This window comes from Micromys minutus (assembly GCF_963924665.1).
Source record: "Micromys minutus genome assembly, chromosome: 11".
Taxonomy (NCBI): Eukaryota; Metazoa; Chordata; class Mammalia; order Rodentia; family Muridae; genus Micromys; species Micromys minutus.
Genome location: NC_137980.1, coordinates 57,776,387 through 57,798,966, shown reverse-complemented (window position 1 = coordinate 57,798,966; position 22,580 = coordinate 57,776,387). Strand labels below are relative to the sequence as shown.

At 51.4% G+C, this 22,580-nt stretch overlaps 1 protein-coding gene across 1 annotated transcript in view; it reads right to left on the bottom strand.

Moving 5' to 3' along the window:
- The window catches only part of CDH4 (cadherin 4), a gene marked incomplete at both ends in the record, with an annotated part of 453,286 nt that overhangs the window by 78,718 nt on the left and 351,988 nt on the right, over nt 1-22,580 (bottom strand). The window contains one exon of the mRNA XM_080924965.1: nt 17,944-18,114. Coding sequence (XP_080781091.1) covers nt 17,944-18,114 — 171 coding nt within the window. The remainder of the gene's footprint in view (nt 1-17,943; nt 18,115-22,580) is intronic.

Genomic DNA, 22,580 nt, shown 5'->3' with positions numbered 1-22,580 from the left:
TCACTTTCTGTGTCTGTGTATGTGTGTCTCTGTCTATTTGTGTGTGTCTGTCTGTCTGTCTCTCTCTGTGTATGCATGTGTGTGTGTGCATGTGTGTGTGTCCCTGCCTCTGGCTCATTTGTTATGAGTTTTGATGAACTCATTCCTTGGTGCAAAGAGAGAACACACTTGAGTCTGGGTCTGAGAAACCAGGCTAGGATGGTGCTGGGGAAGTGCTTATGGGACAGAGGCCTACAGGAAGAACATCTCAGGGACTGTGGGACAATATAGACCCACATGCCTGCTCTCCTGTGTCTTTGCTCACTATGAGACCCATCTTGGGTTCCACACTTCCTGGCACCAGCCACCAGCAGCTCCAGGTACCAGAGAGCACACTCCTTTCCTTTGGGTGCCCTCAGGACTTTACAGTGTGCAGGATTTGATACCAGTGTCTGTCAGAACCCACCCTAGACTGTCCCCTTTCAGCACAGTTAGATGCATGAAAGAGTCTGTTTTTGTCCAGGAAAAAAAACAATCACCTGAGTCAGAAAACATGCCTGCTCTCAACCCAACTGCCTCATGCCATCAAAACCCTGATCCCCAGTTCTGGACTGTTGCACCCCTCCCCTCCCCGTGCAACCCCCATGAGCTCTCAGTGTCCTTGGTCTCCAGAAGCACAGACGCTAATGAGTCCCAGAGTCATGCTGGAGAGGCTGTAATTACGTCTAATCACCCAGCATGTTGGGACTCTGATCCTGCACTGAGTGGCGCCCGTTTTCAGATCTCCCGTTTTGGGAGTTGGTTTTAGCTATGTAAACTGTGCAGATAGCAGGTAAGCTGTCTTCCCGGTGTCATCTGCAATTTGCTCCGGTGTCTAATACTATGGATTAACTAGATTCCTGAGCTCACAGACACATGCCTCGTGTGTCATGATGTGGGCTGACAGCTCACGGGTTCAGGAACATATCACAGTACTCTGTGGAGGGAAGCAGTAACTTAGTCTCACTGGACCTCGATGACAGCATGTCCGGGGTGTGGCAGGCACCTTTGTGCTTGAGTTCCTGAGATCTTTTATTTTCTTCCTCTTTTGGTGGAAACACTCATATGCACATACACTCATCTAGGACAGCAACACCATCTGGTCACCTCTGCATTCATTCTGGATCTTTCCTTGTCTCCTGACTGATGAGACATTTTTTGTTGTTGTTGACCAACAACTGAATAAATTGTCCTTAATCATAAAGTTGTTTGGTCTTTAAGATCGAGCCAGCTCAAGCAACATCAGGGCAGCAACAGCGCCCAGGAATCCAACCACAGGGGGCAGAAGTAGGTGTGTGTGGGGGTGCATGTCACCGGTGCCTGCTCTACATAGGGCGTGCTGCTCACGGACAGGCGACAGGTCACACACTTCAGAGGGCAAATGGTGGGCTGAGGCCATCAAGAGTGAGAACACTTCCAGGAAGTCTCTGAGGTGCCGCGTGGGGTCTTGGACCTGCTGTAAGTCACACCCAGAAAGCCTTCTGTGTGTGCTCTCCTTAAATCCCAAAGGAGGTTCAGGAGGGACCGGGATGGGAGACATCCCCTATGATTAAATAAAGTGTTTGCCCTGAACGTGAAATGGGTGGATGACTCCTGACCATGCATCAGTGACTGAGTCTGCAGGGGGAGGGGGGCTTGGCTCCAGAAATCAGCCTGGGATCCCATGAATCCTGTGCCCAGCTCCGCTGGCCTTCTCCCAACGTCATCCTTTGACTACGGTGCCCCACAGGTTGACGCCTCTCCCCAGGACGTTTGACTACGGTGCCCCACAGGTTGACGCCTCCCCCCAGGACGTTTGACTACGGTGCCCCACAGGTTGACGCCCCCCCCAGGACGTTTGACTACGGTGCCCCACAGGTTGACGCCCCCCCCAGGACGTTTGACTACGGTGCCCCACAGGTTGACGCCTCCCCCCAGGACGTTTGACTACGGTGCCCCACAGGTTGACGCCCCCCCCCAGGACGTTTGACTACGGTGCCCCACAGGTTGACGCCCCCCCCAGGACGTTTGACTACGGTGCCCCACAGGTTGACGCCCCCCCCAGGACGTTTGACTACGGTGCCCCACAGGTTGACGCCCCCCCCAGGACGTTTGACTACGGTGCCCCACAGGTTGACGCCCCCCCCAGGACGTTTGACTACGGTGCCCCACAGGTTGACGCCCCCCCCAGGACGTTTGACTACGGTGCCCCACAGGTTGACGCCCCCCCCAGGACGTTTGACTACGGTGCCCCACAGGTTGACGCCCCCCCCAGGACGTTTGACTACGGTGCCCCACAGGTTGACGCCCCCCCCCCCCCAGCACGGCTGTGGAGCTTTCAAGCAGGTGGGAGCTCCAGGCTGTAAACTGGAAGATCAGGGAATGAAGGAGACGTTTGCAAAATCATCGACTGCGGCAGTTTCTTAGCAACCGTTATTAGAGGGCTCCGTGGTAGTTAAAAAAAGATCAGCTCTCTTGAAAATGGAGCCGTGGATGGTGGAGCCAGATCTCCTTCTTGCCTCTGCTCTGTGGAGGAAACACCCAGGGAAATAGCAAAACGTCTGCAGTTCTCTCCTCGGAACCAAGCAGCCAGGGCAGTCTTCCTTGGGGCAGGAGCAGGTACCAAAACTCTTCCAAGTCAGTGCTGGTGCTCATGACGCTGAGGCTGGGCATACCACACAGCAGCCCCTACTTAACTTTCCTGTGTCCCTGCACTTCACAGAATTACCCAGAATTCAAGAGGAGGGGGTGGTTCCCATAGATCCAGGTCTGAGTAGTGCTAAGAGTCACAGCAAAAACCCCTCCATGGCCATCTGTCAGCTCAGGTGTGTGTGTGTGTGTGTGTGTGTGTGTGTGTGTGTGTGCGTGTGTGTGCGTGTGTGCGTGTGTGTGTGTGCGTGTGTGAGAATGTATATGTGTGTGAGTGTGAAAGAGTATGCATATGTGTGTGAGAGTGTATAAGTGTATGTGTGTGTGTATTTGTGTGTGTATGTGTATGTATGTGTGTGAGTGTGTGTATATGTGTGGGAGTGCATGAGTGTGTGAGAGTGTGTGTATGTATGTATGTGAGTGTGTTTGAATGAGTGTGTGTGGGGTTTGCCTATGTGTGTGTGGTTGTGTATATGTGTGTGTGGTTTGTGTATGTATGTGTATGTCTGAGTGTATGTGAATGAGTGTGCGTATTTGTGTGTAGTGTGTGTATGTATGTGTGTATGAGTGTGTGTGAATGTATATGTATATATGTATGTGTGTATATGTGTGTGTATGTGTATGTGAGTGTGTGTGAGATTGTGTGTATATGTGTGTTTGTATATGTGTGTGTGTGTGTGTGTGTGTGTGTGTGTGAGTTCTAGGGAGAATCTAAAACAATGCTCACGTTCTCAAATGAATGTGGTCCCTTTCCCTCCCTTTATCTTGGATCATACCGTGTATATTGTGGGTCTACACAGCTCCCCAGTCAGTGGCAGGAAAGCTCTCCGCATGTGCCTACTTCTGCAGGAGACAGGCACTGACCTGTGTATTGTCTTTCCATATTTGTCCCTCCTAGGATCTGAAAGATACACAAGGACTCCAGGATGGGGTCCCAGCACCACACATCTCCCACTGTAACACACTAAGGTGTGATAGCAGTGGATAATATGTAAATTGTTGGGGGGCTTTGCTTTGCTGTTTAGCTGGAATGGAAGCTGCTTCCTAGAAACATATGGTCAAGGACTTTGAGACTTTATGTCCCAGCACGGGTTCCCTGATGCTGTTTCCTGTGATGTGTCCTGTCCTGCTGTGTGGGCTGGGTTTGTGGAGGAGAGCTGCCCTGTCTTACTCCTCTGTTTCCTCTGCACCAGTGGAGACAGCTGGTTCCTGACATGTGTGGACAAAATCACACCACACACGGGGGTGTCTCTGTAGAACCAGGTGCTCAACATAGGGTTCATCTTCATTCCCAGCCTCCGCAATGCATCTTGGGTGACCTGGCTTTTTTTTTTTAAGATTTATTTATTTATTTTATATGAGTACACTGTAGTTGTCTTCAGACACATCAGAAGAGGGCATCGGATCCCATGACAGATGGTTGTGAGTCACCATGTGATTGCTGGGATTTGAACTCAGAACCTCTGGACGAGCAGTCGGTGCTCTTAACCACTGAGCTATCTCTGCAGCCCACAGTTTGGCTTTTACACAAGGGGTAGTTTTCCTTGTCTGAATGAAGTCTGATATTTTCCATCCTATGAGAAACATACACCCTTGGATAACGTGGCCTCTTTTGGTTAGGGTGTGGCCTCTCCCTTGGCAGAAGATACTGGGGACAAAGAGCACAAAATTTTCACCTCCCAGCATCCCTGTCCAGCCTCCTCACTCCCCCATCCCTGACTCTGCCATGTCTGAAATGCCTGCTGGAGGGGGCAACAGGCAGATTTCATGTGGTCTTCATTTTCTGGGGAGTGGGTGGGTAAATTTCAGCTCTGAGTATTCCAAGCCACAAAGCGGCTGGAAGAGGAAGTTTTTCTCATAATGGACTTCCGTGTTTTGACAGTTTAATGGCCTAGCAATTGGGTTGGAAGCTAGAAATAAAGTTGCTTGCCCTGTGTGGCAAAGCAACGCTCTCTGGTTTCTACCACAGTCCTGGAATTCCCAGTCTGGGCCGCCTCACCTGGGGCCTGTGGTATCAGCCCAAGGGGCTCATCCTGGCTTTGGCCATCTGCTCTACACACACAGCTTTGAAACCCTGCTTTCGAACTGAATTGATTCCACCCTCAAGAGGAGGAACTCGGAGGGAAAAAGATATTGATGGAAATCCCCCAGCCGGAGCTTCCTTAACATGTAATCAAGTTACCGTTCATATTTCCAAATAAAGTTGAGCAGCTGAGCCAGAGATCTCATATGGGAACCGAACGTAAATTTAAATACTGCCTGCCTCTCGGTATTAGGGATTTTTAGACTTTCAAATAACCAAGCCCAGGAATATTGGTTTGGACAGGTGCTCTGGCTACTCTCTCTCTCTCTCTCTCTCTCTCTCTCTCTCTCTCTCTCTCTCTCTCTCTCTCTCTCTCTCTCCCTCCCTCTCTCTCTCTCTTACTGCTAATTACCAGCTTGGATGGATTGTACCAAGTATTCCAAGTGTTCCAAGTTCCCAGCTGGTGGCTCATGATTTGAAAGCGTCCAGAAGAACCTCAGAGCTGCCTAAGCCACCCAGAGGGGATCTGGGCAGCTCTTCACGAGGTACATGGCAGCAAAATACCTCAGGAGAGACAGGGGGCTCACCTACAGGTGGGTAGCCAGTCATGATAAGCTGCCTGCGGGGGGGGGGGGTGAGTAAGTGACACAAGAGAAGTCTCCTTGATTGTCCAGAACCATCATGTCTGGCACAGTGTGGATCATGAATGTTGATTCCTCTTTTCAGCTGCCCCGCCAAGAGCCAGGCCTTGGACAAACAGAATTAGGAGGAAATGTCTCTGAGCTGAAGTCATCTGAGAATATCCTACAAAGGATGACAGAGAGAATGATGGGGAGAAGTGTGTATGTGTCTGTGCACACATGCGTGCATATATGAGTGTGTGCATGTGTGCATGAGTGTGTGAGTATTTATGAGTGTGTGCATATGTACACGTGTGTGCGTGAGTATGTGTATGTGTGTATGCAGTGGGAGTGTGCATGAGTGTGGGCATTTGTGTGCCTGAGTGTATGCATGTGTTTGAGTGTGTACGAGTGCCCACACATGCATGTGTGCTGGCCTGTGGTGGTTGTAGAGCACAGAGTCCCAGTGGCAGGGGTGGGGTGGGGTGGGGCAGGCGATAGGCATGTGGATGGAAGGCAGGATGGGTGGTGATGGGAGACGGGGAAGCTGAATTGTTTGGGGACTTCCACCAGCCACTGCTTTTACCCATCCTGCCCTGGGTGGCGTCTCTACCACTCTACAGCCCTGTAGAGTGAGCAAGGAAAGTTCTTTGGTTTGACTTTGGTGCCTCCAAGTCCAGTTCTGTTCCTGGAGCCATGACCTGGAGTGTGAGAGCCCGTGGACTCTGAGCTGCTGTCTCCCGGGGAACAGCATGGCCCATTTGTAGTGCCTTTTGCTTGGCTACAGCTGAGCTTAATCAGGCAGGGAGGGCTCCAAGCTCCCAACTGTAGATACTGGCTGTTAGGAGCACCTGGAAAGAGGCAGAGACCACGTGGAACCATGTTAATGCTGACTCACAGGATCGTAGGGGCCACAGCTCTCTTCTGGAGCACCGTGATCAGACGCAGAGGGACACCGACTACTCAGGTGCTAACCCGAGGCTATAAATGTTACCTTCCTCAGCAGAAGGACTCACAGCTGGGGCCAGCTAAGGACTTTGAGATGAGAGATGACTCTGGGTTACTTAGGGGGTTCTAGAAGCCACCACAGGGCTCCTCTGTGAGGAGGAAGAGATTTGGTGGTGGGAGAACAGACCAAACAATGAGAGGCAGGGAGGGGCAAGAGGGGATGCGGGTGCTTCTGGGAACTAGGGAAAATAGGAATATGGCAGCCTCTTGAACCCTCTTGAGGGGTCTAGAAAGCCAGCCATCAGACCTGATCTCAGACTTCTGACTTTCAGGAATGTCAGAGAGTGAGTGTGAATTGTTCAAAACCACACAAAACTCACACAGAGAACGAGGGAAGCAATGCAGAGGCTCCCTTCTGAACCTCAGAGACTTACAGGCCCACATATACTCTGGACACTGGGTAGGGCATCCCAGACTCACCGTGGCTGGAGAAGGGCATGGCATAAGAATCTGGGAGGACTCAGACTCTGCCCACCCCCACCCAGTGTCCAGGCTGAGGCTCAATGTCCCTAGGGCTGCAAATATTCCTCAAGAGACAAGTGCTTGTCTCATTGTTGTGAAAAAATAGCAGTCTGAGAGGAAGAGAGACTAGTTCTGGCTCATGGTCTCTTGGGGGACTTCAGCCCATCACAGCAGGGAAGGTATGGTGGGACCAGGAAACAGAATGGGTCCAGAGGCAGGGCTTGTACGAGCCCCAACATTTCACCCGTAACTACCCACTTGAGCCAGCCAGGCTCCACCTCTGAAACTTAAGGCTCCACAGCCTCAAAGTGCCACAGCCAGGGAACAAGTACTACAATCACAAGCCAACGGTAGACATTTGAGGTTAAACCATAATTGGGGTATGCATGGCTCCTGAATCCCCATAGGGCCACTCAGCTAACTAGTGATGTCAGGTGGGCTTCTAGGCACAGGTGCTGGTGGCTAGAGATGTACATGGAACGTGTTCTCGGGACAGGGATGTAGTTCAGTTGACACAAAGTATCTAGCTAGTGCACATGAAGCTCTGGGATCCATTCCTAGCTCTGGAGATTGGGATGTAGCTTAGTTGACACAATGTGTCTAACAAGGGATCCATTCCCGGCAGTGTAGACCCTGGGTATGGTGCCTTACCCCTGGAATTCTAGCATACTCTAGAGGTTAATGCAGGAAGATCAGAGTTCAATGTCATCTTTGCTCCATTGTAAGGATTGGCTACATGATACCCTGTGTCAAAACCAGCAAATGCTTCTCTGGAAATAAAACCCCTAAGTGTCACCGTTTACAGCTTTCTGGAAGGCCAGTGTGACATCTTAGCACATAGCAGTGCTTATGATGTGGGTTTGAACATCTGAGTTTGATACACCCCCACATACACGCATCACACATACACACACATAGTACACTTGCAACACACATACAACATACACAACATACAAAGCTGCAAGGAGAGACACACCATACACCACACATACACCATACACCATACACCCCCATCACACATACACTACACATACCATACACCACAGTACACCATACACCCCCATCACACATATACCACACACTCCATATACCACACACACACATACCAAACACACATACACACTACACATCATACACCCCCCTCATCACACACACTCGTGCACACACACACACATACACACACACACACACACACACACACACACACACACACGAACACATAAAATTATCATCTATCCCATGAATCAAGTGTAGTCTCTCCTTTCTCAGAGTCCACACACACTCGACAGCCAGCTGTGGGGCTCTGCCTCACCAACACTCCCAATTTCCAGATGTTCAAATGTAAGCTCCTGATAGATGGAACAAGACAGTGTATTTAAGCTATTCAAATATTATCCGATTATTTAAAAACATTTATAGGGGCTAATTATAAGTAACAGTTGATCAGAAATGTAACAGCTATAAAATTAATCCTTAATAGCCGCAGCTCTGACAGGTGGCTGATATTTGTTTAACATATATTAAAAGCTTTTTAAATTTGCATTAAGAGAGCCCGGAGCTTAGTGAGATCCCTGGGGACATTGACCAAGATAAAGTGGCTGTCACCTCTGGCCCTCTGCTGTGGAATGAGGCCAGGTCAATAGAGGCTAATTTTTATTGACTGCATCTTTGAGAAGAAGCATTGGGCAAGTTAGTGAGGAGAGAGAGAGGGGGAGAGAGAGAGAGAGAGAGAGAGAGAGAGAGAGAGAGATGACTACACTCACACACAGAGGGAGGGAGAGAGAGACAGAGACACAGAGAAAGAGAGAGGGAGAGAGGGATAGAGAGAGAGAGAGGCAGACAGAGATACAGAGACAGAGAGGGAGAGAGAGAAGAGAGATGACTACACTCACACACAGAGGGAGGGAGAGAGAGACAGAGACACAGAGAAAGAGAGAGGGAGAGAGGGATAGAGAGAGAGAAAGGCAGACAGAGATACAGAGACAGAGAGGGAGAGAGGGAGAGAAGGAGAGGGGGAGAGAGAGGGAGGGAGGGAGGGAGAGAGAGAGGCAGACAGAGATATAGAGACAGAGAGGGAGAGAGGGAGAGGGAGAGAGGGAGAGAAGGAGAGGGGGAGAGAGAGGGAGGGAGGGAGAGAGAGAGAGGCAGACAGAGATATAGAGACAGAGAGGGAGAGAGGGAGAGGGAGAGAGGGAGAGAAGGAGAGGGGGAGAGAGAGGGAGGGAGGAGGGGGCATGGCATTAGTGGAGTTGAAACAGTCTTGGTCAGTGTGTGTGACTACCATAGAGGACCACTGTCCAGCCTTGCCTCCTCTTCCAGGTTATCCAATGGCCCCTGGCATCCAAAATATGCACAGACTTGGTCCAAAATGATAATGTTCATGAGTACCAACCCCCTAATGAGGGGCCTGAGCAGGGCAGCATCTGCCCTGGGGCCTCCTGCTGAGCTTCATGCTACTCCTCCTCTTCCTCTCAAGGAGCCCACACAGGTTGGTCCTCTGGACTCTTGTGTGGATGTGGGGTTGTGTGGAATACAAAGGAGCAAAAAGATGGGCTTCCTCAAGCCAAAAACCCACAGCCATATGAGCAGCTACTATCTGAGGTGAGGGGTGTTGAGTATCTGCTGGGCCGGGAGAACGAGGCTCAGGAGCAGCGTGATGGTTAACCGTGTCTAGCCAGGCTCGGAATCGCCTAGGAGACACGCCTGTGGGCGCATCTGTGAAGGCCTCTTCTGAGAAGATTAATGGAGGAAGGAAGGCCTACATTGACTGTGGGTTGAACTGTTCCAGGGGCTCTGGTCCCAGACTGGGTAAGAAGGAGAGTGAGTGTGGGACCAGCACTGTGCTCTCTGTCCTGACTGTGGATGCACAAGTTGTGCCAACATGACTTCCCCTCCATGCACCCTCAGAACTGTGAGCCAAACGAGCTCTTCTCCGCCCCCCCCCCGTTGCCATGACGTCATAAGCAAACAATCCAGGATGAACTGCACCAGGAGCAGAGTTCATCTCCCCACAACCGCTCCTTGCTTCCCAGGACACCCCCGATGCCCGGTATGAGGCTGTGAAAGCACAGCTCAGCCATGAGGAGATGCTCTACAGAGGGGCTGCTAGCCTAGACCAAGGCTGTTGACCTCAGAGGCAGAGGCTGGGAGGGTAGGACCTACATCCTGGGCCGGGTAGTGAGAAGTGCTGTGACGGGGAACCAAGGCCATCAGCTTGACGGCATGTGGATGCTGGGCCCTGCCGTGAAGGACTTTCTTGATCATAGCATTTGAATGTGGGAAGATTTACCCTAAGTGTAGGTGGCACCTCTAGTGCTCAGATTAGATAAAAGGACACAGAAGAAGGAAACTGCTCTTTGCCTGCTTGTCTACAATTCTTGACAGCAAGTCCATCAGTCCTGGGGCTGCAACATTCCCCCACTGACATAAGAACCAACGTTTCCAGAACTCTAGTGTCCACTGAAGACCGGCAGCTCCCCAGAATCCTCCAGGCCTTCAGCACCAGCCTCACTGACTGAACATTTACTGATTCTCTGCCTTTCCAGTGAGAGACAGCCATGTGGGACTACCCTGGGATAAATCTCATAAGCCAATCTAGTGTGTGTTCATGTGTGTATACAGACATGTGTAAGCATGTGTGTGTCTATGTACATGTGTGTGCATGTATGTGTGTGCATGTATGTGTGTGCATGTTTATCCATGTCCATGTGTATAATTGTGTGCATGTGCATCCATGTGCATGTGTATATGTGTGTCCACATGTGTGTATGTATATGTGTGCATGTGTGTAACTATGTATGCATGCATGTACATGTGTGCTTGTGTGTCCATGTGTGCATGTATGGGCATGTGTGTTCATGTGAGAATGTTTATGTGTGAGTGTGTGTATGCATGTGTGTGTCCATGTATACGTGTATGTATATGCTTGTGCATGTGTGTGTGCATGTGTATGCATGTGTCCATGTGTGTGTATGCATGAATGTGTATGTGTGTGTCTAGGTGTGCATGTGTATGTACTGTGTGTATATGTGTGCACGTGTGTATATGCATGTGTATGTGTGTATCCATGTATGTATGCATGTGTGTGCATGTGTGTGTATAAAGTATCTCCATCTTAGAAAACCCTGACTGATGTGAAGCTGTATGCTGCAGCTGTTCTGCTCTGGCCAGAGACCATTGCTGGTAGCACATTTCCACTCTGATTTACCTGGAGGTCAGCAAGTGCGCTGATGTGGGAGGGGCCTGAGCCCTCCACAGCTTCCTGGGAGGCTGTGGGAGGAGGGGCCCTGCCACCAGTTGCTTCTTCTCCACAGAGTGAGGGTCGGGGACAGTGAGATGTGAGCTGGTCCAGGCTCCACAGACTGGCTCTTTTATGCACATGCATCTAGACCCACTTGATTCAAAAGAAGGGTACGGGGCACTGTGCCCTCTGCTGAGACCCTGTCAGTCCCACCCCCTCAGCATCATTCCAACGCTTCTCCCGTGCTCAGCCTGCCACACTCAGTGAGGACCTGCAGGCGAGGGGACCCCTTTGGTAAATGATGGCTGCTACATCCCTCTAGACGAAACACTGAAGAGAGACTGTGCCAGCCAGACAGGGCCAGATGGACAGTGTGGCCAGGCCTTTTGTCTCTATCCTATAGAGAACAGCCTACAAGAGAATAGACTTGCTAGGGCACTTTTGGCCATCTAGAGGCAGGGTGGCTGATACCTGATGTCACCTCTGGTTGGGGATATCTCTTCAAGTTGAAGTCTGTCATTTGAGCGTCCCTTGACCACTCAAAATGTGGATGTCATGCTGCCTCTGAAGTGACTCTTGCAGTCCCGCGACTAAGTGGCAACATCATGTGCAGAGCAGTCACATCAGTAGCCATCTCTGCCTCAAGCTTTCCCAGAGCCTGAGACCTGAAACTTCCCATGGTCACCTGGAATTTAGCTCACTACTCTCCTTCCCTTGTTCCGAGTGACCCACTGCCCAGCATCTTGCCTGAATCTGGCCTCCATCCTAGAGCTGGCCCAGGGCAGGAGGCTCTAATGCTGTGGCTGTCCATGGTCATGCCTGCTTGGAGAAGTGTTTCTAAACGTACCTAAGTACACCCACTTGAGCCAGCAGCTCAGCTCTAAATCTCTGACAGTAAATTGATGATGGAAATCTAAAACATTAATGTATTCTAATTGAATATTCTCCAATAAATTATCTGAGCACTTGCAGCAATTTGGTTTTACTGTGATTTCATATAGAACTCTCTGCTGTATCAATATAACCACCAGGGCAGTCAAGAGAGGGAACATTTTCTGCTCAGACAAGGGACAGTGAGTACAAAGGCCCACTTATTCACAGGACTGATTAAACCACAGAATACGGGGCAGCTGAGGTGGGGGACGCTGCTTTTGTCCTGTCTCCAAGGCTCCAGAGCAGACAGCAGAACCAGGACACTGAATTACAGGGGTGCTTGTGGGGGATGTCCTGTCCTGTCTGCTGGGCTGCTCTTCCAGAATGACATCATCTCTTCTTCACCATGGGGCGAGGAAGGAACCTGTAGCAGGGAACACGGTGTGAAAGGGTACACACCGCGAGAATGTCAGTTTCTCCAGGGAGGCCTGCTTCCTTCCGGACCGAGCTGCATCCCCTTGGGACTGCAACTTCAGCCATTTTTGCAGTGGGTCCCTCCTGCTAAGTGACAGCCACAGCCACAGTTCAGCTCTATGGGGAAGGAAAAAAAAATCCAATACAGGCTGACTCCAGGGACACGCGTCTAAGAGGTTCAGTCTGCAGGTTCTGTCTGGGGGAGAGGTGCGTCACACATTTCTGTCTACACCGCATATCGACCCAGATGTGTGGCCTCTCTCCGTCCTCCCCACCAGCCTGACTTTTAGAGCTGTGGTCCTCAACCTTCCCAGTGTTACGGCCCTTCAGTGTCCCTCATGCTGCGGTGACCCCAACGGTGAGATTATTTCTTGGTTATCATTATGAATCATAATGTAAACATCTGACGTGTAGGTTATCGGATAGGCCACCCCCATGGGGGTCTCGACCCACAGGTTGAGAACTGGTGCTCTAGGGACTCCGAGATGCAGTGGGGTGTGTCCAGCCTTTGATGCAGCACAGGGGAGGCCACAAGACGCTCCCCAGGGCTGCTTTTCCTCAGCAAGGGTCACCATACTTTCTGCCTGCCATGGGACAGTCGAGTGAGTGACGCCTCTCAGTGATCTGAGGGAGTGTTAGAATGTTAGTTATTCTCTTTCCTGTGACGAAAGCCCCGACGAAAGCACTTATTTTGGCTCACGGGGTGAGAGGGGTCACCCACCAGGGCAGAGAACATGGTGCTGGGAACATAGGGCTGCTTGAGCTCATATTAGCAGGTTAGGGTGAGCCGGAGACCACTTGACACCCACTGTGGCTAGAGTTCAGTGAGCACAGTGGGGCTGCAGGTCTGAAGGAGCAGGAGTAAGACACAGGAAGAAGATCGTAGGTAGACTACCCTATTTAAGATGGCCACTTCCTGCTTCTTCTGCTTGTCCAAGACAGACTTGGTGACTTTTTCCTGCTGGAGGGAGCTATCTGGTGGGGCTTTCCCACCTGTGTTGGTGCAAGGGCTGAGGTTCCTGTGTTGAGAACCAGGTTCCCTTTCTGTGTCGAGATTATCCAATCCCTGCAATAGCACAAAACAGCCAGTTTCAAGCAGAAATGGGAACTCGTTCCATCCCTAAGCACATAAAAGTTTCCTCTTTGCCAAACAAACTCAGACACCATCTTTGGATCCCCTTCCCATTAGGGAGTCTGTGTGCTTTGCTCACACTTGTATGAGCATTATTTCCCCACAGGCCTTCCATGCTTTTCTTCCCACCTTCACAAAACAAATATATCTGTCTGTCTGTCTGTCTTATCGAGCTATTTATCTACCTACCTACGTATATTTGTGTTTGCTCGTGTGAGTTTTATGTCACACCTGCATACAGGAGCCTGCATACAGGAGCCTGCAGAGACCAGGAGAGGGCATCCAATCAGTGGAACCGGAGTTACAGGTGAAGCCTCCGCGTGGCTGCTGGGAACTGAGCTCAGCGTGTGTGAACCATTGAGCTGTCTCTCCAGCTCCTTTCCTGCCTTTTTATTCTTAAGTTGGCACATGTGTATATGTGCTCACACATGTGACCCCACACAATGCACCCACACACACGTGCCCCCCCACATGGACCCACACACATGTGCCCACACATATGCATCTACACAATGTACCCATACACACGCACCAACACATATGCACCCGCACATATGTACCAACACACATGAACCCACACACATGCGCCCATACACATGTGCCCACACACCTGCACATTATGCTTGTGAAAATACACGTGGAAACGGAGAAGCAAACAGTTGGTTTCTACCTGGAGCTATTGTGGCTGTCAGCATTGGGTCAGGTGACCTCTGCAGAGGTGCTACTTATGATCTCTCCGCTGAGACTGCCTGTGTCACCTTCTGCAGGGCACTGTCCCTACATGGAGCAGTTTTGTGGCAGCTTCCCTCAGTCTTGGCTGTAGCTATTCCTGGGGCTCACTTTCTAGTAGGGGCCCGTTTGCATGGCTTCTTGTCTCCTCAAATATCAGTTTCCAAAATTAAATGACTTGTCCCCCAAGAACACTGCATTTCCTCCTCCTTGTCTCCAGTCAATTTGTGCACCGCTGCCACGGACAACCTCCCCAGTTAACAAATTCTGAATTTCTATTAGATTCAGCTGCGGAGCAGACCTCTTTCTACAAGTCCTGTTTTATCCTCCCCTGAATCTTGCCAGCAGTCAAACTTCATGAGCACGTTAGAGATTTCAGAACTCATGCTGACATCCCTTTAGAAGCTGTCAGCACTGCTGGAGACCTGGAGCCCAATCGGGAGGGACAAGCAGAAGCCAAGCCAAGGGTTGGTGTTTCTGGACCGCCATGGAAGGGAGAGCTCTCTGCTCTTCCCCCGAATCTCCAACAGGGAAAGGGGTGCCCCATGCAGCCCAGGCAGTACTGGGGTTCTAGACTAGGGACTGTGTCCAGCGTTTTTCCAGGGTGGCTCAGGGGCTGCCCATTGCTCCCTCCCCTGTGCTGTGATGTCACCGAAGATAACTGACCTATAAAGGGAGGTTTATTTTGGCTTCTGATTCTGGAGGTCTCTGTCCAACAGGCTCTGTGATTTGGGCCAATGGCGGCACCAAGTGTGGTATGCTGGAAGTTGTTTACCAATAGCTCACTGAGGTGTGGCTGACACCGGGTGTCACTGTGCCCCTCAAAGGCCACCTCTCAAGTGCCTCTCCCTGCCTTCCGTCTCCAAAGAGCCATTCTCTTTCAATAGCACTGAACTAGGAACCCAGCCATCTTTATACAGGCGTCTGAGTGCACTTTGCTAATCCATGTCCCCTTCCCCCAATCTGAGAAGTAAAGCTGGCTGGGACTTATGGGTAATGTCTCCCCAAGACCACGACCACTCTCAGCTCAGCCGCTCAGTTGGCGAGAGTCGGTCGCACTCCCCTGTGGCCCCTGCAGTGCCCTGCAGCTGACTGGTGTGGCTCAGCCCATGCTTCACCACGGACTGGTGCCACTCAGCTCCGTGTGGGTCATCTCGTTCTCTGCACCTGCTCAGCCGCCTCGCTGTTCTAACCGGGCTTTCCTGTCCACACAGTGAGCCCGTCCCCTGTTGGGTAGAGTGAGCACTTAGGAAGAGACCGTCCAAGGAGAGAGCCTGCAGTTCCGCTTCCACCCACGTTCTCATTCAGCGAGTTTTATCAGAATGAAGTGTCCTAATGAGCACGGAACTGCAGCTAATCCCAGCTGAACCTCTGCGTGCCCCAGCTCCGCTGCCCGCCCCTCAAGCTGCATTCCTGCTCTGGTGTGGGCTTTTTGGATCACTGCCCCGGAACGCTGACAGGAAACTCAGGGGCTCCCTGCCTAGGAGACACCACCTGTCTGCACTCTGTGAGGGTCAGGAAAAGAAACATGATGTGGGTGTGGTTTCGTAAATGATGTAATGTGTGTGCGTGCACACAGGGCTTGTGCATGCGTGTGCACATGCTTGGAATGGCTGGTGTGTGGAAGCCATACATGTATAAATATGTAGGAAGGGGGTTGAATGAATGCATGAATTAAGTTTCTGAATGTGTGCGTGTGTGCGTATGTGAAATGGGTTGCTATGTGTTCATGTATGCGTGCATGCATGTATGGTGTGGGGTGTGCATATGTACATGTGTATATGAGGTGGCCTGCTGTGTACACAGTCAAAACATGGTTCCTTTATTCTCCTCACAGGTTTAGACACTTGGCTTCCCTGCTCCATGATCTGGCACGGCCCAGCTTGCAGCGTCTGCGGCCTGCCGTTGTCTCCAGACAGACTCCCCACGCCTGTGAGAGCAGTAGAGAGCCACCGCCCCTGCTATGCAGCCGTCCCCAAAGGGAGGCCATGTAGACACCCGTGAGCTCAGAGAGAGGCTGACATGGGTCCAGGTCTCTACTGTTTGGGGGGAAGTGGCCGTCCTCTGAGCTCCAACTTTCCTGGCCACCTCAGACCACTGACACACCCATGTGGGTCAAGCATTCCAAGAGTCTTGACTCCAGGTCCAGCAGAGGACATCAGACAGCATCAGTCACCACTGCCCCCCACAATGGCATACACTTTCTGGGTGCATGGCTCTGCCCACCAAGGCCTCTTATAGTCTTGTTATGTTTTCCCCATCTTTCTGTGGATGGTGGGACAAAGACCAAGGACTCCGGGCCTTTGTCCAAGCTGCAGCACTTCTGATCTCTGCCCCCATTCCTGTCTCTAAACACACCCACCCACCTTTTGTATGTGAGCAGGCCAGAGCCCTCAGCCCCTGCCGTTCACAGCCCAGGAGAATGACTTAGAGCACACCTTCCTGGAGGCTGGGGTCGAATATGACTGACAACTGTCAATCAAGGTTCTGTTTGCAACTTATTTTCAAGAATTTGCGTCCCCCCCATATGCTGCCTGGGCCGGCCTAGTTCACACCTGCGTCCCAGAGAGCCTTTGGGTTTCAGAGACTGGCCGACCTCAGAAAAGTGAACCAGCTCTGACCCAGACCCACTCCTCCACGCCGTCCCACCTGATGGTGCTCAGGAGGGTCTGCAGCACCCTGGAGAACGGCTAAGACATGTTGCTGTTCCCATGGCCTCCCTAGGCTCACACCGAGGCTCCGGGTAGATGTTCTGGGAAGTCACCATTGCATGGCTACCTTCCGTAAGACACACAGTGTAGTGCTGCAGACACCACTGGATGAAACCCCCTTCAGGACAAACTGACTGCAAGACATGGAGAAAACCTTCCAGCAATGGGTGCAGACTTCATCGCCAGAGGCAGCCACTGTCTGGGGAGGGCTGAGACTTTTGTACAGCATGAGGAACACAGGGCTGACAGCATCACTGTCTTAGCGGGTACCGCGTGCAGCATTGTGGGAGCTGAGGCCCCACAGTGGGGGTTCCATCCTCCACAGCTCCCTCCAGGCCCGGACTCAGACTCACAGGGCAGTTCCAGGGGGTGTGTACACTCAGAAAAGCCTCACAACCCCTGTGGTAAGAGTGTGCACAGAGGCCAGGGACATCGCCACCGCGTCTTCCTGGATGTGTGCTGTGTGAACTGGAGTTTCTGTTGTAAAGCCCCTGTCACCCTTGGATAGAAAACCAGCTGTGACACAAAATGCCGGAGGCTCTGGTAATGCACACTAAATACACCACCTGGTCTGCTGTTGAAGGGACACATAACACAACAGGTCTGAGAATGTCTCCTTCTGCAAACTCTGGCCATCCATGACCCTTACAGCACCCCAGAATCCTTATTTTCATATGGTTTTTGCATGATCATGTCCCCGCATTTCATCTTGGTGACCATTGTCAAAGATGTGCAAGCTCCCCACAGGGAAAAACACAGACAGTCAGATCACAGACAGGTGTCAGAAGCCAAAGGACACAACTGGAGTCACCCACGCTTCCACAGACAGGACAGTGGTGTGTAAACAATCCCAGAGGAGTCGCTGTAGCCAGAGAGGGCCTGTTGGCCCGGAAGCAGAGCATTGGATCTGCCATTGGCCTGTTTCTTTACAATAGTGCCTCCCACAGGGTGAACCTGCCCTGGCGCCGGAGTGTCCAGAAGAGACGTCTCCAGACCAGCCTTAAGGATCGCCGAGGCCCACTTACCCTGACGAGCTGCTGGGGGAAGGGCCCACGGGAGTTCTCCGGAACATTGATGGGTGGGATGACCCAGTCACGTTTCTGCCTCCTCAGCCCGCTGGAGCTCTGATGTTGAGGCCACGGCAGCAGTGTGTCCTTCGGGGGCTGAGAGGGGTCCAGGGCCACTGTCTTCCCTTTCTGAGGGAGAAAAGTCAGAGAAGCCAGGTTAGGTACTGTTACGGAAACATGGGGGACACTGGGGAAGGGCGAGGACCTTGTCTTACGTTGGATTAGATAAAAGAAGAAACCACAAAAAAAGAAAAGAAAAGTTCCTTATTGGTCTCCGTGGATATTATTTTTAAATTCTACAGGTGCTGGGGTGGAACCTACGGCTCTGGGCTAAGCAACATGATTCACAAAAAAACTCACAAAGGGTCACTAGCCCCTATATAAAGAACTTTGGTAAACTAATAATATCTTTCATAACAAGAAGAGACCACGCGCATAGATAGTTCAAACCCCAACACATGCTGAGCATCCACAGCCTGTTCCATCCTCCATGAATCAAACATGCAGATTAGAGCAGCACCCCTTCCACGGGGCAATCTGACAGGATGAGGCAGCTCACTCCCAGTACGGACTGAGACATTCGTTAGTGGTGGGTGACCGAGGTTGTAGGTTTTGTGCAACAGACTGAGCACCGAGTGGGTAAAGGGACAAGTGATGTATCTCCTGTCATGACTCAGTGGCGTTGGATGAAGTCATGATAGCCAGAGTTCCTCATCTGTGGCCCTGTGGACAGACAGACTCGTGGACAGACACACTCGGAGTTGGCGCTGTGGACAGACACCTTTACATGTTGTGGTCCCAGCTGGCTTGGAACTCAGTTGAACCTACAAGGCCCTTGGCTCAGTCTCTCCAGTGCTGGCTCTCACTTCTGAGGCCCTGAACCCTGTGGAGTGGCACCCCTCCCCCATTGGCCTGTGCAGAGGGATAGAGGTGCTGCACATTCCCACGAAGGAGGTGGGCACGGAGGTTTGTCTCCCTGTCCCCAGCTGCCTTCCAATGTGTTGGGAGAGGACAGGGCCTGAGTTCCAGACTGGCGCCACTGCTGCAGCTGTACACCAAGGACCTTGTTAGAAACACACATTCCTTAGCCCCAGGTCTGGCCAGCTCAGGAGTGGGCCGGGCGTCTCTGTCCATTGAGTCTTTGGGTGAAGGACATCATTGGTTTTCAGACACGTGTGCTCATTGATAATTTCACGAGCCCCAGACTCCAGGCCCACCAGTCCCAGGTACCTACTCTGGGGAGAAGGGATTATTTTTCCAGCATTAGGCACAATTCCAGGCCTTTTGAATGCTAAGCAAAGGATCCCACCCTAATCTCTGTCTTTCTCTTTGCTCTCTGTCTCCCCTCCCCCTCCCTCCTCTCATTTAATTTTAAGATAGGGACTCACTGTTTAGCACATCAGGCTTTGGACTCATGATCTTCCTGCCTCTGCCCCCAAATAGCTGGGCTCACAAGCTTGTAGACACCAGACCCTGTACTTATTCCATTCAGAGCACACCCACCGAGGCGGCCAGCCTCTGGGAGGGGATTCTACTTGTCCTCAGTGCTCCTAGCATGGTGAGTCAGAGCCCACCAGGCTGTCTCAGCCAGAGGCGCATCTTCAATGGTAGCCACTTCTGCTGAGGCCTCTAATTGCAGATTGGAAACTCCGAGCACCTCTCTCACACATCCGCTTAAAAGCCCGCCTTTATCTTCATTTGCCCAGAAAAGAGCTTGCACGGCGTTAATTTCCCAAGTGTTGTTTAAATAAATTGCACATATTTGCTACTGTTTTAAAGCTGTGAGACAAATGTAATAACAAAATCTGGTGAAAGTCAATGCCAGACCTGCGCCGGCTTCTGCCTTGCAAGAGGCACCCACCGCTCTGGGAGAAAATCGTCGAAGGCAATTAGGGGCCAGCCTGGCGGGAAGGCACGTTCTCCTAAACACATGAACACCCGGGCCCTTTCTGAACACGGCACAGGAGCACGGATGCACAAACATGCCTGTTATGAATGATGCTCCCCCCCACCCCCAGCAATTCTCCCCAACGGCGGACACCAGCTGATTCTCTGTGTGTTGATGGTGACTGTGTGGTGGGTAAGGGAGGGTGAGGTTCGCCTGTTACTAAGCACTGTGGAGTACACCCATATCTGTGTGGTACTCTGCGTGTGTGTGGCTGGCATACACAGAGGGAGGCGTGCGGACACATGGACGTGTGCCCGGACTCCTCTGTGGCCTGCTCCTTGCCGGGTCTCTACATCTTAGTGTCTGAGAGTCTCTGACCTGCTGCCAACACTTTGCTCCTTGCTTTCGTTCTGGCTCGGCTGCTGAACTGAACGAAGCCTTGCCCTGCCCCTGCTGCTGGACTCTAGGGTGGCAGCGTGGAAGGTGAGCGTGCGATGGAAGAGGAGAAATCTGTCCTACAGCGTCCCAGAGCCTGGGTCTGGTTTCCCCTAGAGCAGTGATTCTCAACCCACAGGGGCCGCAGATCAGGCATCCTGCATGGCAGATATTCACGTTACAGTTCATAACAGTAGTGACACTACAAGTCTGAAGTAGCAATGAAACAATTCTGCGGTTGGGAGTCACCACTTGAGGAACTGTATTAAAGGGCCACAGCATTAGGGAGGCTGAGAATCACTGTACTAGTTATAGTTAGCCCTGCCCCGCCTACCTCCTCCTGCCCCCAGGGTCTAGGATCTGTCTGTGCTTTGTGCCTTAGAGTATTAGGATCCAGGCCGGCCTAGGACCGTGTGACTCCAAGGTACCAGCTCATCAGCTGTCAGACCCATAGCCCTAAAACTGTTTGACTCCTCGCTTCTCTCCTCCTTCTTCCCTCCCTCTTCTCTCTTTCCTTGAGCTGAGATCTTACATAGCCCAGGCTGGCCTTAAAGTTGTGACCCTCCAGCTTCTGCCTCCAAAGAGCTGGGATCACAGGTGCTTTTCCACCCCACTTGTCTTTTTAATTTTTTTTCAAATATTGAAAATTCTGATGATTAACCTCAGATCTTCTTGGTTGTAAGGGAAGGACTTTAACAGCTAAGTTGTAACTTCTACCTGGACATCAGCCTTTTAAAGAAAAATGGCAATGGTGGAATCCATTGCTGGAATGTGCATCCTTGTTCTGCAGAGTGCATGCATATGTGTGTGTGTGTGAAAGTGCATGCATGTGTGCCAGTGTATGTGCATGCACATGTGTGCATGTGTGTACATGTGCATGTGTGTGTGAATGTGTGTGCGTGCATGTGTGCATGTGTGGGTACTTGTACATGCCTGCATGTGTGTGAATGTGTATGCATGCATGTGTGCATGTGTGGGTACTTGTGCATGCCTGCATGTGTGTGAATATACATATGACATGTGCACATGTGCATGTGTGTGGGGGCATGTGTGTGCATGTTTTTTATATGCATGTGTGCACACATGCACGTGTGTGTGAATTATCCTGGGAGGGGCTGGGATGGGGGGTCTGGCAGCCCTTCTCTATCAACTGGTCTCAGGTCTATCTCAAACACAGGCACCTTCCTTTTCTCCCTCTCAGGACAATGGCAAGATGCTCAAACTTGAGGACACATAGGTTGTCACTTCAGGGAAGAGGTGACAGCCATACAAACAATAGCAGCCTGAGGGTTTTCTCTGAAGGGTAGAGGCTCCAACTCCATGGCAATGAATTTGGAGATGAAAGCACAGGTCTTAGCCTCCCCTTGTCCGCAGTGGGCAGTAAGTCACCCCACATCCCTGTCCTTGTGCCCGGGGCACTGTCCTGCCCAGGCCTTCTTGGCTTGTAGGTGAGTTGTTCTCTGAGCATGACCCACAGCTTCAGCTGTGGCTTCTCCGTGAGGTCTCCAGGGCTGCTCCGCATTAGCTAGAAGCTGAGTCAGCTCCCTGCAGGCTCCCTTCACACTCAGGGGATAATGAATAATTCAATCCTGATCTGGGGCAGGTTTTAAATAATCTTTTTTTTTTTTTTTTTTTTTTGTCAGGTTCTCACAATATTGCCTGGCTGGCCTGCAGCTTGCTTTGAAGACTGGACTGGCCTCGGGCTCACAAGGATCTGCTGGTTTCTGCCTCCCAAGGGCAGGGACTAAAAGTTTGTGCCACCACACCCTGCTTATTTTATGCCTGAGATAATAAATCTGAGTTAAAATATAATGCAGAAAACGACCTTTTCTCACTGCTCCCGGATGTCCAAACTGTTCACCTTTTACAAGGAATCACGCAGGAGCCTGGGCTTTAGAGTCAACAGGTTTAAATGTCAAACAGGCATATGAGGTCATATAAGGTCCTGTGAGCGGCCGAGTGCCGGGACCAGAAACTCGGCACCTGTCCCACGTGTGGGTGTGTCCTTATCACTTTCGTTTGGGACGGGGGGGGGGGGGGGGGAGATATGGTTTGCAGTGGTCAGGGAGCGCTCTGCAGTGGGTGGGAATTGGTTTACAGGTAGATGTTGGTCAATATTTTCTATGACGACAGTGCTGAGGGGTAGCAGGCCCCACGCCAGGCCCCTGGATTAAGCATGGCAGGTTCCAGAAGTTGGAGTGGATATCAAGGGGAGGCAGGCTCTCAGTGGAGGGACACTGACGAGACCTAGCAAATGGACCATGCTCACCCG